This window comes from Rousettus aegyptiacus, unplaced genomic scaffold (assembly GCF_014176215.1).
Source record: "Rousettus aegyptiacus isolate mRouAeg1 unplaced genomic scaffold, mRouAeg1.p scaffold_m13_p_9, whole genome shotgun sequence".
NCBI lineage: Eukaryota > Metazoa > Chordata > Mammalia > Chiroptera > Pteropodidae > Rousettus > Rousettus aegyptiacus.
In genome coordinates this window covers 2,076,049-2,095,116 of record NW_023416312.1, presented here as the reverse complement: position 1 = coordinate 2,095,116, position 19,068 = coordinate 2,076,049, and the positions used below count along the sequence as shown (strand labels likewise).

Here is a 19,068-nt window from a genome sequence, read left to right as displayed (position 1 = left end):
TTTCACAATGCATTGAGACTGAGGTAGGAGGATGGAAAACCCCAAATTAAAGAATTCAGGAAAAAAAAAACCCTGAATTTAATTTATCACAAAACATTCATATAAAGCATGTGCAGAGTCTCACATACCTGAACATAGAGATACTCGAAAGCAACTGGATCTCTCCTTAACAGGTCAATTGGATCCTTTGGGACAAAGCTAATTCGGAAAAGACACCTCATCTTATGGGAGCTGGGCCTCTGTGTCACCTAGAAGAGCAGACCAATCACGAGAATCCTCAGTGTTGACCGAGAAACGGCCGAGGGATGCAGAAGCAAAGGCAACTTTCCTTGGACATGGAAGAAAGGAATGGGTGAAGTTCTTTTAGAATCTGTCAAAGATAACTCATTCCCTGAAAAGTGCACAGACCTTGTGACTTAGGTTGAGTTCCCAGAAGCAGACCCTCAGATAAGGGACTTACTCAGGAACTGCTCCCAGGAGAGGCCGGTAACGGGGGTGGGAGGGCAGGCGGGAGGAGCTGAGCAAGGACATGGTACCCAGCAAGGCTTAGCTACAGTCTGTCCCTTGGGGGACTCTGGAGGGTAACTTGTATCACAGAGGCATGGGACCTGAGCCAAAGGAGCACAGACAAGTCATTGGCTTCGGGCTGTCCCAAGGGGACTTGAACTTCTAGGTTGGACAGAATGGGTGCCAGGAATCCAAGGGCAGCCCCCTGAAGGAGACGCTGGATGTTGTGATAGCACACGGAAGCCAGGGTGGGGGTGGGCGGCACGAAAGGGACCAGCGGCGGGGCGCAGAGATCGCCCGCTACAGTTTACTACTGCATACCACCACTGATGGTTTTTCTAAATTAGACTCCGGACTGAGTGCAGCAGGGGAAGCATGACGGTGTCAACCTTGGATGACATCTCATTGGACCCTAGGAAGACAGAAGTCTCAGCCTTTGTGCTAAATCTGGAGTCCACAGGTTTCCAAACTACCCAGAACGTTTGACATCGTGACATCATTCCAGTCTGCTTAAACTAGAGCACGGGCTCCTGTGGGATAAGGACCATGGATCATTTTGATTTGTTTTCCTTTTTTCCAGCACAGTATATGCCAACTACTAGGTGTTAGCTTAACTCCTTTAGCAGCAAAAGGGAATTAATCGATGAAGAGTGCTTAGTACGAAGCTGAATGAATGAAAAGACATCAGCCTCCAAGAAGGAAGGTGAAAGCTCTTCCGTCTTCCCCACCCACCCTACGCCTCCCCGCCCCACCCCAAAGAGTTCAACACGATGAAACTAAGACCCAGTGGCATGAGCCGACATGGCTGTTCTACTTGTAGTTTTATGCGCTTGTATGTAATTTTTATGCATATGTGTGTGTGGTTTCATGTACTCATAACTACTTTTATGCAGGGGACAAATCTGGCAACAATAAGTGTCGGTGAAGCGCAATTTAGAAATTCAAAATAAATACAGCAATAGCTTTATTGAGCCCCATGGTATGCGCATGCGTGTGTGCATGTGTATTTATATTCTTACACTTTACATGGCTGACTTCAAAGAGTTGAAGAATTTCAATGGGAAAACACATCCTACTTCTAAAGGCATTCTGGGTATCGCAAGAGGCAGTAACACTGACCCGGCTTTCTGGCTGCGGGTGGGGCTGCAAAGCTGAGTGGACCGGCTATGGGCTGCTTGTCCATGGCAGACGGTAAAGGAGAGCAGAAAGACGGAAAGTAGGAACCTAAGAGCCTAGAGTTCCCTCATCCCCGAAGTGTCCTCCACGGGAGGAATTTGTTGAAATCCCTTATACATCCAACAAAGACTCTGCATGCAGCCTGCTGGTCTCCCCACAGAACATTGGGAGTGGCATCTTGACGGCCAGGAGCTGGGACACATTGGTGGATCACATGTTTACAGTGGGCAGGGCTAGAGCGGGGACTTCAGGCTGCCACAAATAGTCTGAAGTCTACACTCGGGACTTAAAACGATGAGATATGATTTCAATTTGATTTAAAGGATCTCAGAAACATTTTCTTTTAATGGTTTCAAGAGATCAGTTATCAAAACAGGTGAACAAATCATTACAATGATATAAAATATAATTCTACAGAGCCATATTCCCAAAGAGTGGCTGCTGAGTCTTTGAATGACAAATCTGTTTCTGAGACCAACTGACAGTTTGTGAAAAAAAAAACTGACAAAAAGGGAAATATCACCTTGAGGTGTAAAATCCATTATTAATGCCGGCGCTTGCTGTAGTAGGGTGAATACACTGAAAGGATTTGAGGCGGGTGGGGGTGGGGTGCTGGGGTGGGGCGGCCTCCGCTCTCAGCAGCAGCATGATCACGTGAGCATGTATTCCCACGCACCTGAGTTAGGGTCTCCTGTTCGTGGAGCAAGAGCAGCTTGGTTCCGGCCCCTTCCGTCCTCTGCTCCAGCATGAGAGAGAAGTGTTCAATGCCTTTGATGGAGAGCTTCTCTTGAAGGGTTAAGATGACATCCTTACAGAAGAAATATTGACAACATGCGATCAAAAACGAGGCCGCCCACCCGTGCCACCTACCGTGGCCGAACAATGTCGCACACATTGGCTTCAGATCTTTACATGTTATACCTTTGGTTGGTTTCTGAGCTTGATGCTCCAAAGATCCCAAAAGAGACAGAAATGAGACTTTTCTCTCTCACCCATTCCTGGCTTCCCTCACTCCCAAATCTTTATGCAGTTCGGAAACGGGCCACAGGGCGAAGAGCTGTGTGAGGTGCTTACGTATTACCCAAGCTCTTAATCTAGAAAGACTGTCAATAAATGGTGCAGTGTGGTCAGTTCAGTCCCCTTCCTTCTAAATGGTGTGGCAACCGAACACCTCTGAAAGCGGTCTATCCCAGGGATCAGCAAAACAGTGCCTGCGTACCAAGTCCAGCCCACTGCCTGTTTGGGTAAATAAAGATTTATTGGCAATCAGCCATGCCTATTTATTTCAATAGTGCCTACGGCTGCTTTCATGTTCTCCCTTGGCAGAGCTGAGCGGTTACTTTCAAGAGAGACCGTGTGGCCCGTAAAGCCTAAAATATTTGCTATCTGGCCCTTTACAAAACCCCTGCCTTTCCCTAGCCTACCTTGCTGGAAGCGCAGTGTGCTAGTGGGAAGGAATGCGGGCTTTGATAGTCTGGTTTCTAATCTCAGCTCTGCTGTGTATTAGTTGTGCAGCTTAAGGCAGGTTGTTTAATCTCCAGGTATCTCAGTGTCTCTATCTATAAACTGGAGGTAATAACACCTGCCTCTGAATTGATACATAGACTAAATGAATCGACACTCAGAAATCATCTATTGCAGCGCATTTGGGCACAAAGTTAGGGCACTGTAACAATAGCATTTATTTTAAATCTCTGGGGGAGGTAGAATGGGCAAGCTTTGACAGCAGTCCTTTAAGGAGTAAACACTTATGATCGGAAAGGTGGTCCATATACAAACATGCTTCCTGTGATGCAAAACTAACATCCTCAATCATTACCCTTACCGTGCACTTGAAAACTAGTCAAGGCTCTCTCTTCAAGATAATTTACACTCAAATGCTAAAAATCCTACAGAGCAGTGGTATTCAACTGGGGCAATTTTGTTGCCCCATAGCAACATTTGGCAACTTCTGGAGACATTTTTGATTGTCACAACGGGGTTAGGGATGCTAGGCATTGGGGGACGCTGATAAATATCCTATAAGGCACAAGACAGCCCCCACCATAATGACCTGGTCCAAAGTAGCAATGAGGCCAAAACAGAGAAACCCTGCCATACATAGAGTTCTTTGTTTTTACCAATCTTTCTAAGTTTTTGACTCTTCTCTGTGGACCTTTTTCAATTTCTAACGAAGATCCCCACACCTACCCACCACCACCAAAATATATCATTCAACAGAAATGCCTTCACTCTATTGAATTTCATCAAAAGACTCTCCGTTTCATAATTTTTGCTCAAGGCCCAGAAAAAACAAAACCAGTCTTTGCGTAGCGACACATACTTTATAAAACCTTCTCTCGAATCATCTGGGAGGATACCGAAAAAACCGATAGCACTACTCTTTTCCTATTGTGACTCTGTAGCAAGAATTTTAGCAATCTTATAAAACAGTGTCATATCCTTTTCATGACTATACGATTTCCATTTTATGCCTATCAGCCTGTGTCTATTGCGATAATAAGGCTGTTAGGTACCAGATAAGATAACTGTAATTTCATGTGAACTTTTTCGCACCGTTTCCTATCTTCTTATTGTCATCTGCCATCCTCAGGGAAATCAAACTCAGTCTAGTGTGGGTTTCTATACTAAAGAGGCCAGAGGGAATTAACAATAGGAGTCTCTTCTAAATTCAGATTTATTTGTTAAAAAAATGCATTTAAGTCTTTACCAATATCTTCAGATGGGGGAGGAGGTCCGATGGTAAGCAGCTTTTCTGACCAGTTAGTGTCACAGAATAAAGCCGTTGTGTCAGAGGGAGCTATAATGATACAGCTCTATGGGTTAGTTAGGTCGGGGGCCTGCAGACTGTGGCATGGGGGTCAAATCGGGCCATGCCCATTCACTTACGTACCGTCCATGCAGCAAAGGATTCGTCTTGCCTAAGGAGAGGTTTGCCTCTTTACTCCTGGCTCTTAGAAGGTAACCTCTAGGACCTCAGTGTGTCCTGCCTGATAGGAGGGCCTCCGTTTACCTGGGGACCTTGGGCCACACCAGATAGTCTGCACTAACAATGCGATCTATGGTGAGGACCTTGGGCTACGTGGTATTGGCTCACCCTCTGAAGAGGCTGGGTCCTAAGTCAGCCATGCAGGTGGCCAGCTGCGTCCACGTGGCCGATCTGTACTAAAAACTGGATGCAAAGGCTCGGGTGAGCTTCCCTGGTTGTCAGTGCTCTACACATACTGTCACATGTCGTTGCCAGGAGAAAAAGACTGTCTGCATAACTCCACTGCGAGAAGACAACTGAAGCTCTATGCCCAGTCTCTGCTGCCCTTTGTGCCTTTTTCTGCTGTTGAATTCAATCTGCATCCTTTGCAGGAATCAACTACAACCGGAGTGTAATGATTTGCTGAGTTCCGCGAGTCCTTCAAATGAATTGCCGAACCCGAGAGTGGTCTTAAGGACCTCCTGAGTCCACCTTTCTATGACAACAGCAGGGTCGAGCAGTTGTAATGGAGATCAAATGTCCCGCAAAGCCTAAAGTAGTTATCTTGAGCCCTTTCCAGAGAAAGTTGGCCAACCCCCAAGTTAGCTGATCAATAATTAGAGTAACATCTCACCATAATTGATTTTGAGTAGGAATAAAGAAAAAGAACTTTTTTCAGTCATCACCATTTAAAATTAGCTGTCTTGTATGAAGGAAGTTAATATTTCATCTGGAATGATTTAGGGATGATTTAAATGCTCTACTGTCAATCTACTCTTATTGTCTGCTCTATTACCTGCTAAATCACTACCTATTTAAGGCAATTCAAAACAAGCTGCTTGCCTGTATCACGACAATTGGAATGCACAGTGAGTGGGCCTTTGCAGAAAGGCTTCCTCTCATAAGGTTTATGCTGATTAATTTAAAAAATAGAATTAGGGGTTGACTATTGATAGACATTTTTAACATAGAGTTGATATTCTCTTGATACATTATTGTACAGATCATTACTAGATTTTTTTTTTTTTTACTTCAATAAAATCTTTTGCACTATGTATCTGAAGAAAGCCTATTTTAGGCTGATGGAGCATTAGGGAGCAATCAATTTCTGAACATACTTTTATCCAATAAAAAAGACTCTGTACTTTTTTTTTTCCAGGAAGGAAGCATGGGAGGAAAAACCTATATGCTTTGTTATAATACCCATTACGCAAACTCACCTGTGGCTCTGAAATACAGTAGTCCCCCTCATCTGTGGTTTCAGTTACCCGCAGTCCACTGCGGTCCAAAAATATTAAATAGAAAATTCCAGAAATAAATAATAATTGTTTTAAATTGCGTGCTGTTCTGAGTAGAGCAATGAAATCTTGCTCTGTCCTGCCTGGGACGTGACTCATCACTCCGTCCGGCATCTCTAGGATCTATACGCTTCCCGCCTATTAGTCACTTAGTAGCCATCTCAGCGACCAGATCATCTGTCAAAGCATCGTGCAGCTTGTGTTCGAGTCACCCTTATTTTACTTAATAATGGCTCCAAAGTGCAAGAGTAGTGATCCCAGCTGTTCGATTACGCCACAAAGAAGCCATAAAGTACTTCCTTTCAGTAAAAAGGCATGTGTATATATAGGAAAATCAATAGGATATATATGTATGTATGTATACATGTATACTATCTGTGGTTTCAGGCGTCTACTGGCGATCTTGGAACATGTCCCCCATGGATAAGGGGGAATGACTGTAATAGGATTGCTTCGCGACTCTTCTTTTCACCTCTTCTCCTAAGAAGCATGCCTCATTTCTGCCTTTTATGCATCATTTCCATGAGATTGGTTACGGTAATTAAAAGTAAATGTTATCTTTACATTATTCTATCCCTTGTTTTTGCTGGACACCAAAGTAGCAGATATTCAATTAACAGCTAACATCTTAATCTTGGTGGCTAACATAGCTGAAAACTCATGCTGGCTTCGGGCAGGGTGCCAAGCCTTCTTGGTGACAGTCACTCTATTTTAATTAATCTGCAGTTACATTAAAATGACTAACTGTAGTGGTTCATCACTGATAGCGTATTATACTGTTTTGCAACACACACGCGCGCACAGCAGAAACTTCTTAGTTTAAGCTTTTTTGTTTTGGTTTGTTTTTAAGTATTCACACGCTGCCTTACTCGGAAGAAACCAAAAAAAATCGCATAAATAAACAGTTCTGAAAGAAGGCGCATGACTCACAGTGCGGCTTTCACTTCCTGTCTGGCAGTGCTCAGGTAGAGTCTGGCAGGACCTCTTACCTTTATGGAGGTGCTGGAGTCAAAGCGAAATGATTTGGTCTGCCCATTTTCCAGATAGACTTTCAAAACATTTGGCATAAAAAGAAGTGAATTATCCTTAACTGTTTCCTGTTTAACAACAATAAAACAAGAGGGAGAGGTTTAAGTCAGCTGAATTATAATTCTGCTCTTTGCAGCAGCCACACATATCTATAGTTTATTTTAATACGACATTAAAAAAAAAAACAAAAAACAATTGAACTCTCTAAGGCCAACTAAAGTGTCCCTTTGGTGGTACCCGAGTTTAGTTATTCATAGCAAAATTCTTCTTTTCTAGCCGCAACTAACTCAGTGGATTCAAATAAAAGAACTTTTCTCATCAGAAAATCAATCAGATGAGTTTTTTTTTTTAATTTTTAAATCAAGGTCTCCCATTGGAAAACAGGATTACAGAAATACTTCTTTTGTAACTAAGCCAGTGTTTAGGACTATAAGCCCAGACTTTAGGAGAGTCGTATGTCCCGAGCAGAATGAGAAACAGCAGTGATGATGTTTGATGCGATGCCTTTTGGACCGGGCAGAGGTCGTAACAGTGAACTACAAGCATTAATCAGCTTCAGATGTCAAGTTATTTTGTGAAACGATTTTGAGCTCATTTAAGAATGTTCTTCAAACTCATGGGATCCGAGGAATGGGTTAGTGTGTTAATGGAGTAAAACATTAAGTCTATAACAAACAGAACATAATTTAAAAATAATTCTAAAAGAGATGAATGAAACAACCCAAAGTAAACGACAGAAATGCATTCCTTTGAGTTTTCTCTGTAATTGGAAGAAGATATGTTGGATGAGCTCCACGAATCCTTGGAGCAAACTGCATTACCCACGTGTAGTTGGTCCTGAAGTCTCGGGAGTGAAGGGGATGAGTCCATGAGAATTCAGTCCCTAAGTATTTCCAGAACAGCCTCCACGCCTTTCACTGTCTATTTCTTTCAATGACTTTTCCTCCCTCTGCTTCCCACTCCTGTGGACTTAACACATGACTTTCCTGCTACCCAGTTCTTTAAGTCTGTTTGGCAACAAGTCCAGAAGAAACGACACGCAGTGATTTGGAAGAGCAAGAGCAGACCGGAAGTGAAGATGGTCACAAAGGCTGAGGAGCAGACACGGGACTGAATGTCCCTGCCATACACAGGCCAGTGGTGAGGCAGCGGGAGCTGCATGAGATGGTCGACCTCTCAGAGCTGTCCTCACACACCAGCTGCCTCGAACAAGGCCTGCTCTCTCCTGGGACAAAGCAAAACTGCCACAGCAGCTTCTACAGTCATATTCTCTCTGCAGATGCATAAACTGATTGCCTAATCTCATGCTCGGAAGCTCGATAAAAGATGAGGTAAGTTTCACATGACCTTCTGTGACACAGTGAAGCCTCTGTGACAGGACTCTTCCAGCCTTAATCTGGGACAGTCTTGTTCTGAAATAGTAATGTATGATAACTGCACCCAGAGAGACGGGGTCCGATGAGGTAAGTATGACAGAATGGGAGGGGGCGTACAGAGGGGATGAGATGAGAGATGGCTATTGGGAGGATAAGGACACAGCAAAGATGCTCACAGGGCATCCCAATGTCAGACTTGGGCTACCTCCCTAAAGCATCACAATACTTTGATTGGCCAGTTGACTCCCTGTACTCCAAGTGGGCAGACGCAGGTCAGTAAGCTTGAGCTAGGAAGAAACTTGGATGTGCAGGAGTACATCTTCAAATTCAGACCTAGGACCACACTCAGGAAAGAGTCTGTGACCCATACAAGCATGGCATGGATGAGATTTTACCTTCATAAGTTTATTTAAATAACACCAACAGCAGCAGCAAAACTGCAACCAAAAAAATCTGGCATTTCATAGGTCGAAAAAATATTAGTGTGTTAGATGACAGCTTTCTAACAATTAAAAACAGTATGCTAGATTCTTTTGGAAAAATTTGAAAATAAAGTATCCTATTAATGTTTGTGTTATTTGCTTTGAAGATTGGTTATGTGTCTGAGCAAAAATGATTTCTATCAAAACCTATTGATGGAAATATCTCTTTGATGGGCAGTATCATTTTATTTCTGCTTGCATACATGAAAGTTTTCTATCATTTTTACTTCTTTCCAGTTTGATTAGTTGTAAGGAAAAAAATTAGTGGAAACACAATACCTTTCTCAAAACCCATAAAAGGCTGTAATGAAAGAAAGCTTAGACAACAGAATGGGAAGAAATAGGCAGAAGTTTCAAAGAGCCATAATTTACTCAACTGGAGGCTATGTCAGCGACCTCAAATCAGAAAGACTCCTATGTAAAATAGTGAGGCCTCTAACGCTGGAAGCATTCAAGGAAATACTGGGCTCCTACAGATTCTGGTGATTGTTTAAGACCTTTATGCACCTGAGATTCCACACCCCTGTCCAGTCTAACCACCAGTTTCTGACTGATCGTTCCAGTGGGGTACTGGCTTTGCTCAGTGTCTCAGTGACTCTCTCTGTGTCCCAAGCAGGCGACTGTCAACTCACCGACACCTGGCCGTTGATGATGACCTCCTCGGAGAAGCGCACTTTGACTGGGTTGGACTTTAATCTGGCCTTTTTTGCAGCACTAATAAATGCTGATTTGGGAGACTAAAAAAAAAAAAAGAAAGAAAGAAAGAAAAGAAAACACTTTACCTGATCATTGGTAACCACATGCAAACCTTGTAACAGTTGTTTTCTATCTTTACCTTCCCAGATATGCAATATTTTTGACTTTTTGGTACATGCCCAATTAAAGAATGAAATAGAAATTAGGGATGCAATCGAAACCCTGAAATATTCATAAATAAGTTTGATCTAGTCACCAGATCAGAACTATAAAGAGCACGTTCCATGTTCTTACATTTCCAAGGACCTTTTTAAATGATGGCTGTCGGAGTGCCTAAACCCTGCTTTCAATACAGAACTTTGAGTACCATATGGAAGGCTAGCTGCTAGCTAAATTTAATGTTGGACTTATGATGAGTTGATCACTAATTATGCATTTTAAAAGGTGTAGAAGAGCCACTGATTGGTGGAAAATGACAGATAATCCCATTCTTGTTCACATTAAGGACACGTGGGCACATGAGCGGGCAAATACACACACACATACACACGCTTTATGTACCCGAACTTGAGTTTTAGCCTCTTGTTGGTAATCTGTGACCCTAGGGGTTTACTGGGCAGGGTACAGAGAAAGTCTTGACTTACAATTGAAAGTCAACCTCATATTCTGACTTTTCTTACAGGTTTTTTTACGCGAGTTTGTATTGGAAGGAAGGCTGAGCGAAGCAGTTCCTCTTTCTCATAAACTGCAAGTGTGATGGGAAATCCTGCTTAGAAGGCTGCTGCGATCCCACGCTGCATGATCTTGGTAAATTTTCTGCATCTGAGAATCATCCTTGTTGCATAAGTTTAATAAAACCTGAGGGGAAGGGAACCCATATCTAGGTGTCTGCACTATTTGCTTATTTTTAAAAAGAATTGGATTCTCTATTGAACCTCATATGGAGGTAAATATTTAGTTTGAATCACACAATTACTATTTTATAGATTAAAATGGTCAAATACATATAGTACTAAGAGACTGAGGCTGTTGTGTAAAGAATTCTAGTAATTGACTCTAGAATCAACACAGAGGCTCAAACTTGGTGTATTCCATTAATCTCAAGGCACAAAAGCCAATTAGGGTGTCCCGTACTTTGACTTTCAAGTAAAATGAAAAAAAAAAAAAAGGGATTCTCATCTTTATCAAATACAAGTATACTTGAGACCAAGAGAAAAAAACAATGATTGAATGGATAAGTAAAATGTAGTCCATCCATACAAAGGAATTTTATTCATCCATAAAAAGAATGAAGTTATGATACATGCTACAACAAAAATGAACCTTGAAAACATCAAATCAAAGACATCAGACACAAAAGGCCATATATTATAGGATTTGATTTCATTTTATATGAAATGTCCAGAACAGGCAAGTCCATAGAGACAGAAAGTAGATTAGCGGCTGCCAGGGGCTGGGGGGCGGAGCGATGTAGAATAGGGTATGGCTTTTCCTTTGGAGTGATGAAGAAGTTCCACAGCTAGATGATGCCAATGGTTGCACAAGACTTTGAAGGTACCTAATGCCACAGAACTATACCCTTCTAAACTGTTAAAATGGTAGATTTATGTTATGTGCATATCATATATAATAATAGAGTTTTGTTTTCTGTTTTTTGGGTTTTTACTAGAATAATGTAAAACACTATACTAAAACAAAATCACTGTTGGAAAAAAAAAAAAACATGGTAAAACAGGCGAGTATATTCCAGGGTGGAATTTTGCATTAATACTGGGGGAATCGTGTTATTCTGAAAGTTCTCCTCCACCCTCCACAGACTCAGGCCTGGATAAACGGATGGGATGGTTCGACCTCTGGAGCGTTAATTCCTTCACTTAAGCAAGACGTTTTAAGAGAATGACTGTCCCTTAAAAAACCAAACCCAAAACCTAAAACCAAAAGAAAACACGCCCCCAAAACTCTGAATGGCTGCTCCTCAAAAAGAACAGTTCTGAACATGCTCAACGTGACTTGAAAAGTCCTCTTGTAGAGCTGACGTGATGTGACGGTGGTGTTCTCATTGGTATCCTGGTAATTATAGGTCAAGTTTAGTAATGATTAATGAACAAATCATATAGTGGTGAGTTCATTTGCTTTTGATGTCCCACTTTTTAGCTGAAGGGAAAACATTATTCTCTCTCAATGATTTTAAGCAAGCGATATTTACACTGGCACGATGAGTTTGGCACAAGTGGAGGGGCTGTAATAAAGGTACTCGGAACGGACACTCCTAATTAGATGAGACGCCAGCGTGTGGTAACACCCCACTTCTCCAGCATCGTTTGGGAATGAAGGATTTCACATGTTCAATGTACCAGAGACCGAGGCGGATTTCTCTACGCATCTGAATTCTTTAATGTAATATTTCACCATATTTTCTAAATTATTCTACATAATTCCTTGCCTCAATAAAAAGTATATTCGACAGAACTTCATTTTTTTTTTTTTACGCATTTCATTTGATATGTAATCCTAGAATGCAGTGATGTTCCCATGGAAGTATATATGGTTATTCTCCCCAAAAGTAAGTGGCCCCATAATGCAGAACTTGCTAGACTGGGGACAAGTCTGTCTTCTCTCTATAGCTATGGTACACCCACCTCCTGTAGCCTCATTTCTATATTTATTCACCATGCGCTAATGACAAACCTGGTAATCTAGGAAAACCTGAAAGCAAACGAGAGAGCCGAGGGAGTTAAGTAAATATTATTTTATACATATTTGGAAGTCAACAGACTTGGGATAAAAATCTCGTTAAGAATCCATACTAGCGCATTTTTCTTATTCTGCATTTGTGACTATTTCATTATTTTTGATAATAATTAAAATGACTTCTGATACTAAAAACATAGCTCTTCAAGACTGAAGTTTAGTGAATTAGAATCGATAGAGGAGTGGCTTATCCCAGTGGTTGGAGTTACTTGTGATACATGGGGAAGGTAAACCAGTCATGACTGCAGTTTTAACCTGGATCTCTCTTTGAGGCTCAAAAAATATACAATGCGAACCACTCAAAACCCCGATGAATTAATTCTTAGCAACACGCAGACCTGTAGGTGCTGATCACAAGCACTTCATATCCTTTGGGGGAAATGACAAGTAATTACCGTTTAGAATAATCAGATTCTCTTGCTGTTAATTAATTTTAAGATTAGAAGGTCTCTAATCAATCCCTGCACCTCTTTCAAAACTTGCTGTCACCAAGGTGGCCACAATAAATGTGTGGCATCTCCTGATGCTTTTCGATGCTCTTAGAAGTGACTAGAACATCATTCGAACAAAAATTACACAGACAGGATTAAGTTCTAAAATCGAAGTGTAAGGTCTTGAACTTGCAATCCCTACAGTCCTACTTATACAGTAGCCATCGAGGGAATGTTTGGTGAAGACTAACTAGCCCAGTTATCATTGGATAAGTTATTTGGAGTCCCCTCAAAGCAGACCCTAGGACAAAGATGCACAAGCAGGTTGCAGATCTGGGAGGTGCTCCCAGGAAGTATGGTGGGCAAGCAGGGGAAGGGCCCTAGGGAAGGGTAGTAAGTCAATAAAGCATTCATTGTTGTTAGGCGCCACTGTAAGCAACTGAAGCTTAACCCTACCAATAGTCTCGGGAGCTGTAGTGAGGAGAGAAGGGGCTGGGGTATTTATCCACCAGCTCCTGTCAATCTGCAATGAAATGGCTGCTCTTCCGGAAGTGATAATTCCTCAGCACGTCTGGCCTGCTCCATGAGCATGCTCCTGTGGCCAGAAAAACGCACACGGGCAAAGAATCACTGATGCGCTCAGTTGGAAATTGGGCTGACGTGCTTGGCTTGACACATTCAAAAGAAATATGGTCCCAGTTCTGATAGCATCTGCTATACTAGGGCTTCTATGAGGAGTGTAGCCACCCCTCGGGTATGTGGAACACACTGGAGAATAGGTGGGAAGTGAGAGGCGGGCAAGCAGGCCCCTCAGCTCTTTGGCCTAGAAGGAACCTGAGGGAATATGAATCATGGTAGCTCAGAGACACCAGAACCGATAGTGACTTAGCCCAAGTCCCATTGAGTTGGGGTTGTGTGAGGGGAGGTTACAGAGACTTTTTAAATACTCTCTGTCTCACGTAAGGTTGAACTGGGAAGTTCTGGAAGTTCTGGACTTGGGAACTGTGGAAAGGAAAAGAAGGAGCTAGCCAAGAAAGTTCTGTAATAAAAAACAGTAGCCGTATAAGGCAAGATGATAGTGTGCTAGAACCAAACAAATAAAATTCATGAGTAACTCAGAAATTGTCCTAAAATTCTGTACGGAGGAAAAACAACTAAATACAGATAAAGATTTATACATGAAGATGTTCTTTGATGAGTCATTTACAGTAACAAAACATTAAAGACATTACGAAGGGCTCCATGACAGGGAGTTGCTTAAGTGGATATCAGTTCAATGTAATGTTTCACAGCCATGCATATGATGCTCATGGAGAATTCTTAATGACATGGGAAAATGCTTGATATGTTAAGTGGAAGAGGCAAAATAAAACCGTACATACATTATGATCTGAGCTACTGACAAGGCATAGAACAAGACTTGGAGGAAACAGGCCAAAATGTTTAGTGGTTGTCTCTGGGGAAAAGATTTGCCGACCCATATTTTTCTGCTTCTGCATTTCCTTCTATATTTCCACATTTTTTTTTTCTAAGAAAAAAAGTAAAAATGGTGAAGAGAGAGAGAGAGCCCTTCATATTACTTAAAATTTAATGTGGCTACCTGTTAAGAAATTTTTCTCATCAAAGAATTTCGAGGATCCTATGGTTTTCTACCAGACCCCCTTCCCTGGGCCTCACTGGAGACTTAGTTCTGTGACCGGGTCATGTTGGGGTGCCCTGAGCCCACATGGAGTGGGACAAGAAGGTACAAATGCTGGTTTTCCGTCTTGACTGGAATTTATTATACAGAAGACATACAACATAGCAAATGCTAGCCCAGCAAGCTGTAGAGAAATTAAAGTGCTAATTTTTACTGTCAATTATAAAAGTAAAATCTATGGACTTTCTTTTGGTCTGGCCAGTCATCTGTTTCTGTATGTCAATCCTGACTACCAAGAGAATGTTTAGCAAATAAATGAAACTCAATTAAATTTCTTTTTAAAAAAGCAATTTGCTTGTAGGAAAATCCAAACACAAAAATATAGGTAAAAATTTGCAATTTCTTCTTCTCCCATCTGCTCTCCACTCTACATTTAATGTATCTATTTAAGTAACTTTGGGATTTCAACTCTTTCATTTCAACTGAAAGAGGAGGAGAGAGCCTCTTTGGGCTAGATAGGTAAAGGAAGACTTTAGGTAGGGCAGTCGTTCCCAAGTAGGGGACATTCTGCTCCCTAGGGTACCTTTGGCAATGTCTGGAGACATTTTTGGTTGTCGCAACTCAGAAGAAGTGCTACTGGCATCTTGTGCGTAGAGGCAGGGATGCTTCTGAACCCCGGTAGCGCACAATGCAGCACCCACAACAGAGAATTCTCCAGCACGAATGTCAACAGGGCCAATATTGAGAAACTCTAAGGCGGTGTTTAGAATTTGTACCAAGACTTGAAAGGTGAGAAGGATTTAATTAGGCTGAGGAGGTTGTGGGTGGAATAGATGGTGGGCATTTCAGGAAGGAGGGGAAAGGTAAGTCAAAGGTGAGACTTAATCTCCAATGACCCACGAGGAGAGAAGGACCGAAGAGCAGAGGCGTGGCCATAAGAACACGTAACCTGTGCTCCTAAATGTTGTGGTTAAATATTGACTTTCAATGTAGCACAACAGCAAGAGCCTCCTGAATGCCTAGAAAATTCCAGATTATCTGTTAAAAGAAAGTTCCATGACTCAGCGGTAGTAATGAGTACTCATATGAATAACAAGTCACGCAGACTCAAATGGCAAAGACGGCAAGCAAAGCCGTAAGACACAACCCTTAACTTAAAGCCAAAATTCCTCTCTGTAAATTCACTGCATGGGCAAAATGTTAGCCAATATTGCAAAAATAACCTTGCTTGGAGTCAAATGGTTCAGATCTTGCATTGCTACTAGGTTATAAAGTGGGGAGAGATTTTCCAGGAAAGACAACGTCAACCTGAAGTTCCACTGGGAATTTATAATTGGTCAATCGCTTGCTTATCGTCCGCATCGTTTACAATGGCTTTACCAAAATGGATTTGTTCACTGCAGAGAAATGAAGAAGTCTGGGTAGATTTGAGGAAAGTGTGAGTGACATGTTGGTTAACTGAAACCATCTAAAGATGGAACAGCTCTACTTTCCGTGGACTCAGGAGATGGAGGAGCAGAGCGGCGCTGGGGTGGGGTCTAACTTTCTCCGCATTCACATGGGAAAACTGGAGTTCTGAGCAGGTGTGGGAATCACCTGCTGTACTGCTGGCAACTTGATCTCAAACCTCATTTCCCTTACGTCCTGTCATTGTGGTGACGGCTGTGTACCTCAGTCAATTTTATAAACATCACAGAAGTGTGTGCTCAAAATGGGTGAATTTCATAATATGTGAATTACATCATGATAAAGTTGTTTAAAAAAACATGAGGACTGAAGACAGTAAGATTTTAATCACTTCCCCCCTCCTGATCGCGGCTGCCGAATGAAATTATGATGACCAGATTCCCTCCAATAACCACCTTTAAAGTAGGTCTCATGAAATATCCAGTTCCCTATCAAAATATTTAGACAGGTGTAAGAAAAACGGTCCCACTTCGACCTGCTACAATGGGATATTCCTATTAGATTTTTGATTCTTAAACTGGAAACTACAAGGAAGTCTTGAGTTTTGTGTCATTTCCAGATGTAAGAGTCACATAGGATTGAAGAGCTGATTTTCCAGATATTTAGGAAATGCATTACTTTCTTTTCTCTCCAACCACCGGGCTTGTACAAAATACAACTAATCAAGAATTCTAGACCCATATTGCAAATGCATGCTATTATTCTCTGCTGTTATTCATCATTGTGGTTTTACTGGAGCGGGAGGAGGAGACTAGAAGCCCGAGATCATGCAGTGGCATTCTTACTCACAGGACACTTACAGGGTAAGGCTGAATGACAGTCAGGACTATCGATTCCTTGCAGCTTCTGTAAGACAGAAAAAAACAAACATATTTATGAAAGGCGCAGGGCTTGAATTGCAGCAGTAACAGTGTTCTTTTGAAATACAGTATGTGATGCGTTGGTGAAAGTTCCTTGGGCTCACAGGGCAAAGAACCAAACAGCTCCAAAGTGGACTTTCAGACCACAGAAAAAACCAGAATCAAGTGTTCAGCCAGTGTAACAAACAGCCCGACTGAAGCTTCTTCCCACGCGGTTCTCGTCGGGTGATATTATCTGCAATGCACAACAGCAGGACCCTAAAATAAAACTCGCAGAGGGAAGGTTGGTTTTAGAAACATCATCTCAGACTCTTCACACTTTTCGCTGCTCTCAAAATTCATTCTCTCTTTCCGATTTTCCTATAGCTGCTTCAAATTTTTTGGTGTGATTTTCTGTAAGGGGGAGAGATTTTGAAAAATTCCATCCATTCATTGAACATCATTATCTTCTCAGGGTCAGCAACATGAAAGAAAATGTCACTGTACGTTTTTTTTTATGTAAAAATAGCTTCCCAGCAAAATTCATTTCCCATATTGTGTGGACCTTGGGCAGATAAATATTTCAGACGGCAACTCATGGGAAACATTGTTCACCATAGGGAACACTTTGTAGCTAAAAGCACAACAATGTAATATAACGGTTTATTTAATTTCCTCCAACTAACCCAAACCTTTCAAATAACACGAACCCTTGGGGAAAAATCATATTATGGGTTATAATAGTTTTTCTTCCTTCCTTCCTTTGTTCCTTTTTTTTTTTTTTTATCATGAGTAGAAGAAAGGTCAGTTGTCACTCTGTCGAGAAGCTGACTTTTCCTTCTTCAGGTTGTAATTAATTCCCTGCTTTTGCGATTTACTTCCTAAACGAATAAAGCAAACAGGGGTCTGCTGCAGGGCTGTGCCCTTGGAGAAGCCAATAGAAATCGTATTTCCAGTGCCAGCTGCTCTGTGGTTTGGCCCACTCACGGCTGGCTGCGTTGGATCATGTTCTGCCAACTTGTCGCAGAGGCGGTGGGTATAGACTTGGAGGGGAGGGCTTTGGGGCAGGGATCAGTGGACGAGGGAAAGGAGGCGTGGAACTCAACAGACTCGAGAAAGACCAGGAATATTTAGTATGATGATGATGGTGGAGAGGCCCATCTGTTCCCATGAGTTCCCAGTTGCCAAGCGGTGGCAGAGAGCCCCAGTAACTGGAGCAGACAGCCAGCGCTCCCATTAGATGGGGCAATGCAGCAACGGCGTGATCAAAGCATTCAATGGATAAGACGCACAATCGTGCATCGCTGGTGAGCGTGTCAACATGTGTAGCTACATGCAAAACAGTGTGAAATATATAATACAGTTTACACAGGCTCAAAATACATGTGCACGAAGCAGCCACGATAGGATTAGAATAATGCAGTAAGAAATGACAGGATACACACCAAATACGACAGTTTTCTCCTGGGGAAGATGGGAGTGGGTGTGAACATAAATAAATAAAACCAGAGCGGGGCCTTGCATGGGTCTATGATGATCACTCTGTACTGTGAATTTATGAGTTTGACCAATTCAACTCCCTGTACCTGTGATTTTCAATAAAATTCCTAACTTGAAGGAAGATGCAATGTGGGGTGGTCACATGTCAGCAAATTTATAAACTATTTAAGGAGTGGTGGCTCTTGGAGATCTTTAAAGTAACTCTGAATTTGCTCACTAAGACAGTGGAGAACCAGCATCCCAGGTCCTCAGGCCCATCCCACAGGTCCAAACCTAGGTGGCTTTAACACAGTCCCTGGACTCGCACTGTTTCCCATGCAGCTATGTCCATAAGAGGGACAAATGTGCAGAAGTACCATGAACAGAAACAAGGCACTGCTTCCGAGCCCTCACTCGTTTCCCTCGTTCACAGGAAGCAAGAAGCATCCAGCACATAAGAAATGGGATATGGCTCTTCTGATTGAAGAACGCGTGAGTGTGACAGCGTGGTAGTGGGCCTGTTCGTCCTCCCTGCTTGGTCTCTTCTGCCCAAGTCCATCCCCCCGACCTCATTGTCCGAACACAGCTGATTGGCCCCCAGTGTTGGAATGAGACAAACAGATTCCTCTCTCCAGAAGGAGAGCTAAGAGACATGGTCAAGGAGAGCTGGGGACCAAGTCATCTATGATGCAGAGTAGAAGTAAGAGTTACAGATGCTGGTGGTCCCCTGAGCAGTCCTGGTTGCCACCATTCCTGAGGGCTGGTTGATCACCATTCTGTTAGAAATAAAATAATTCGTGTAAAATATCTATCAGCAGTTCTGGGAGTGGACGTTTGTTTGTTTTCTAGCATCTGTAGGTACTTAATTACCACCTGCCAGATAAGAAGAATATACTCCACAGTGCTCTGGGTCCCTTAGGATGCCTGATC

General features: G+C 42.3%; 1 protein-coding gene across 4 annotated transcripts in view; it reads right to left on the bottom strand.

Moving 5' to 3' along the window:
* FRMPD4 (FERM and PDZ domain containing 4) overlaps window positions 1–19,068 on the bottom strand; it is a 455,926-nt gene that overhangs the window by 24,546 nt on the left and 412,312 nt on the right. For all 4 annotated transcript variants that reach the window (XM_036227302.1, XM_036227304.1, XM_036227301.1 and 1 more), the window contains 5 exons: window positions 16,621–16,666; window positions 9,469–9,573; window positions 6,939–7,046; window positions 2,360–2,491; window positions 129–248 (listed from right to left, as the gene is read on the bottom strand). In XM_036227302.1, the coding sequence (XP_036083195.1) occupies window positions 129–248; window positions 2,360–2,491; window positions 6,939–7,046; window positions 9,469–9,573; window positions 16,621–16,666 (511 nt within the window). The remainder of the gene's footprint in view (window positions 1–128; window positions 249–2,359; window positions 2,492–6,938; window positions 7,047–9,468; window positions 9,574–16,620; window positions 16,667–19,068) is intronic.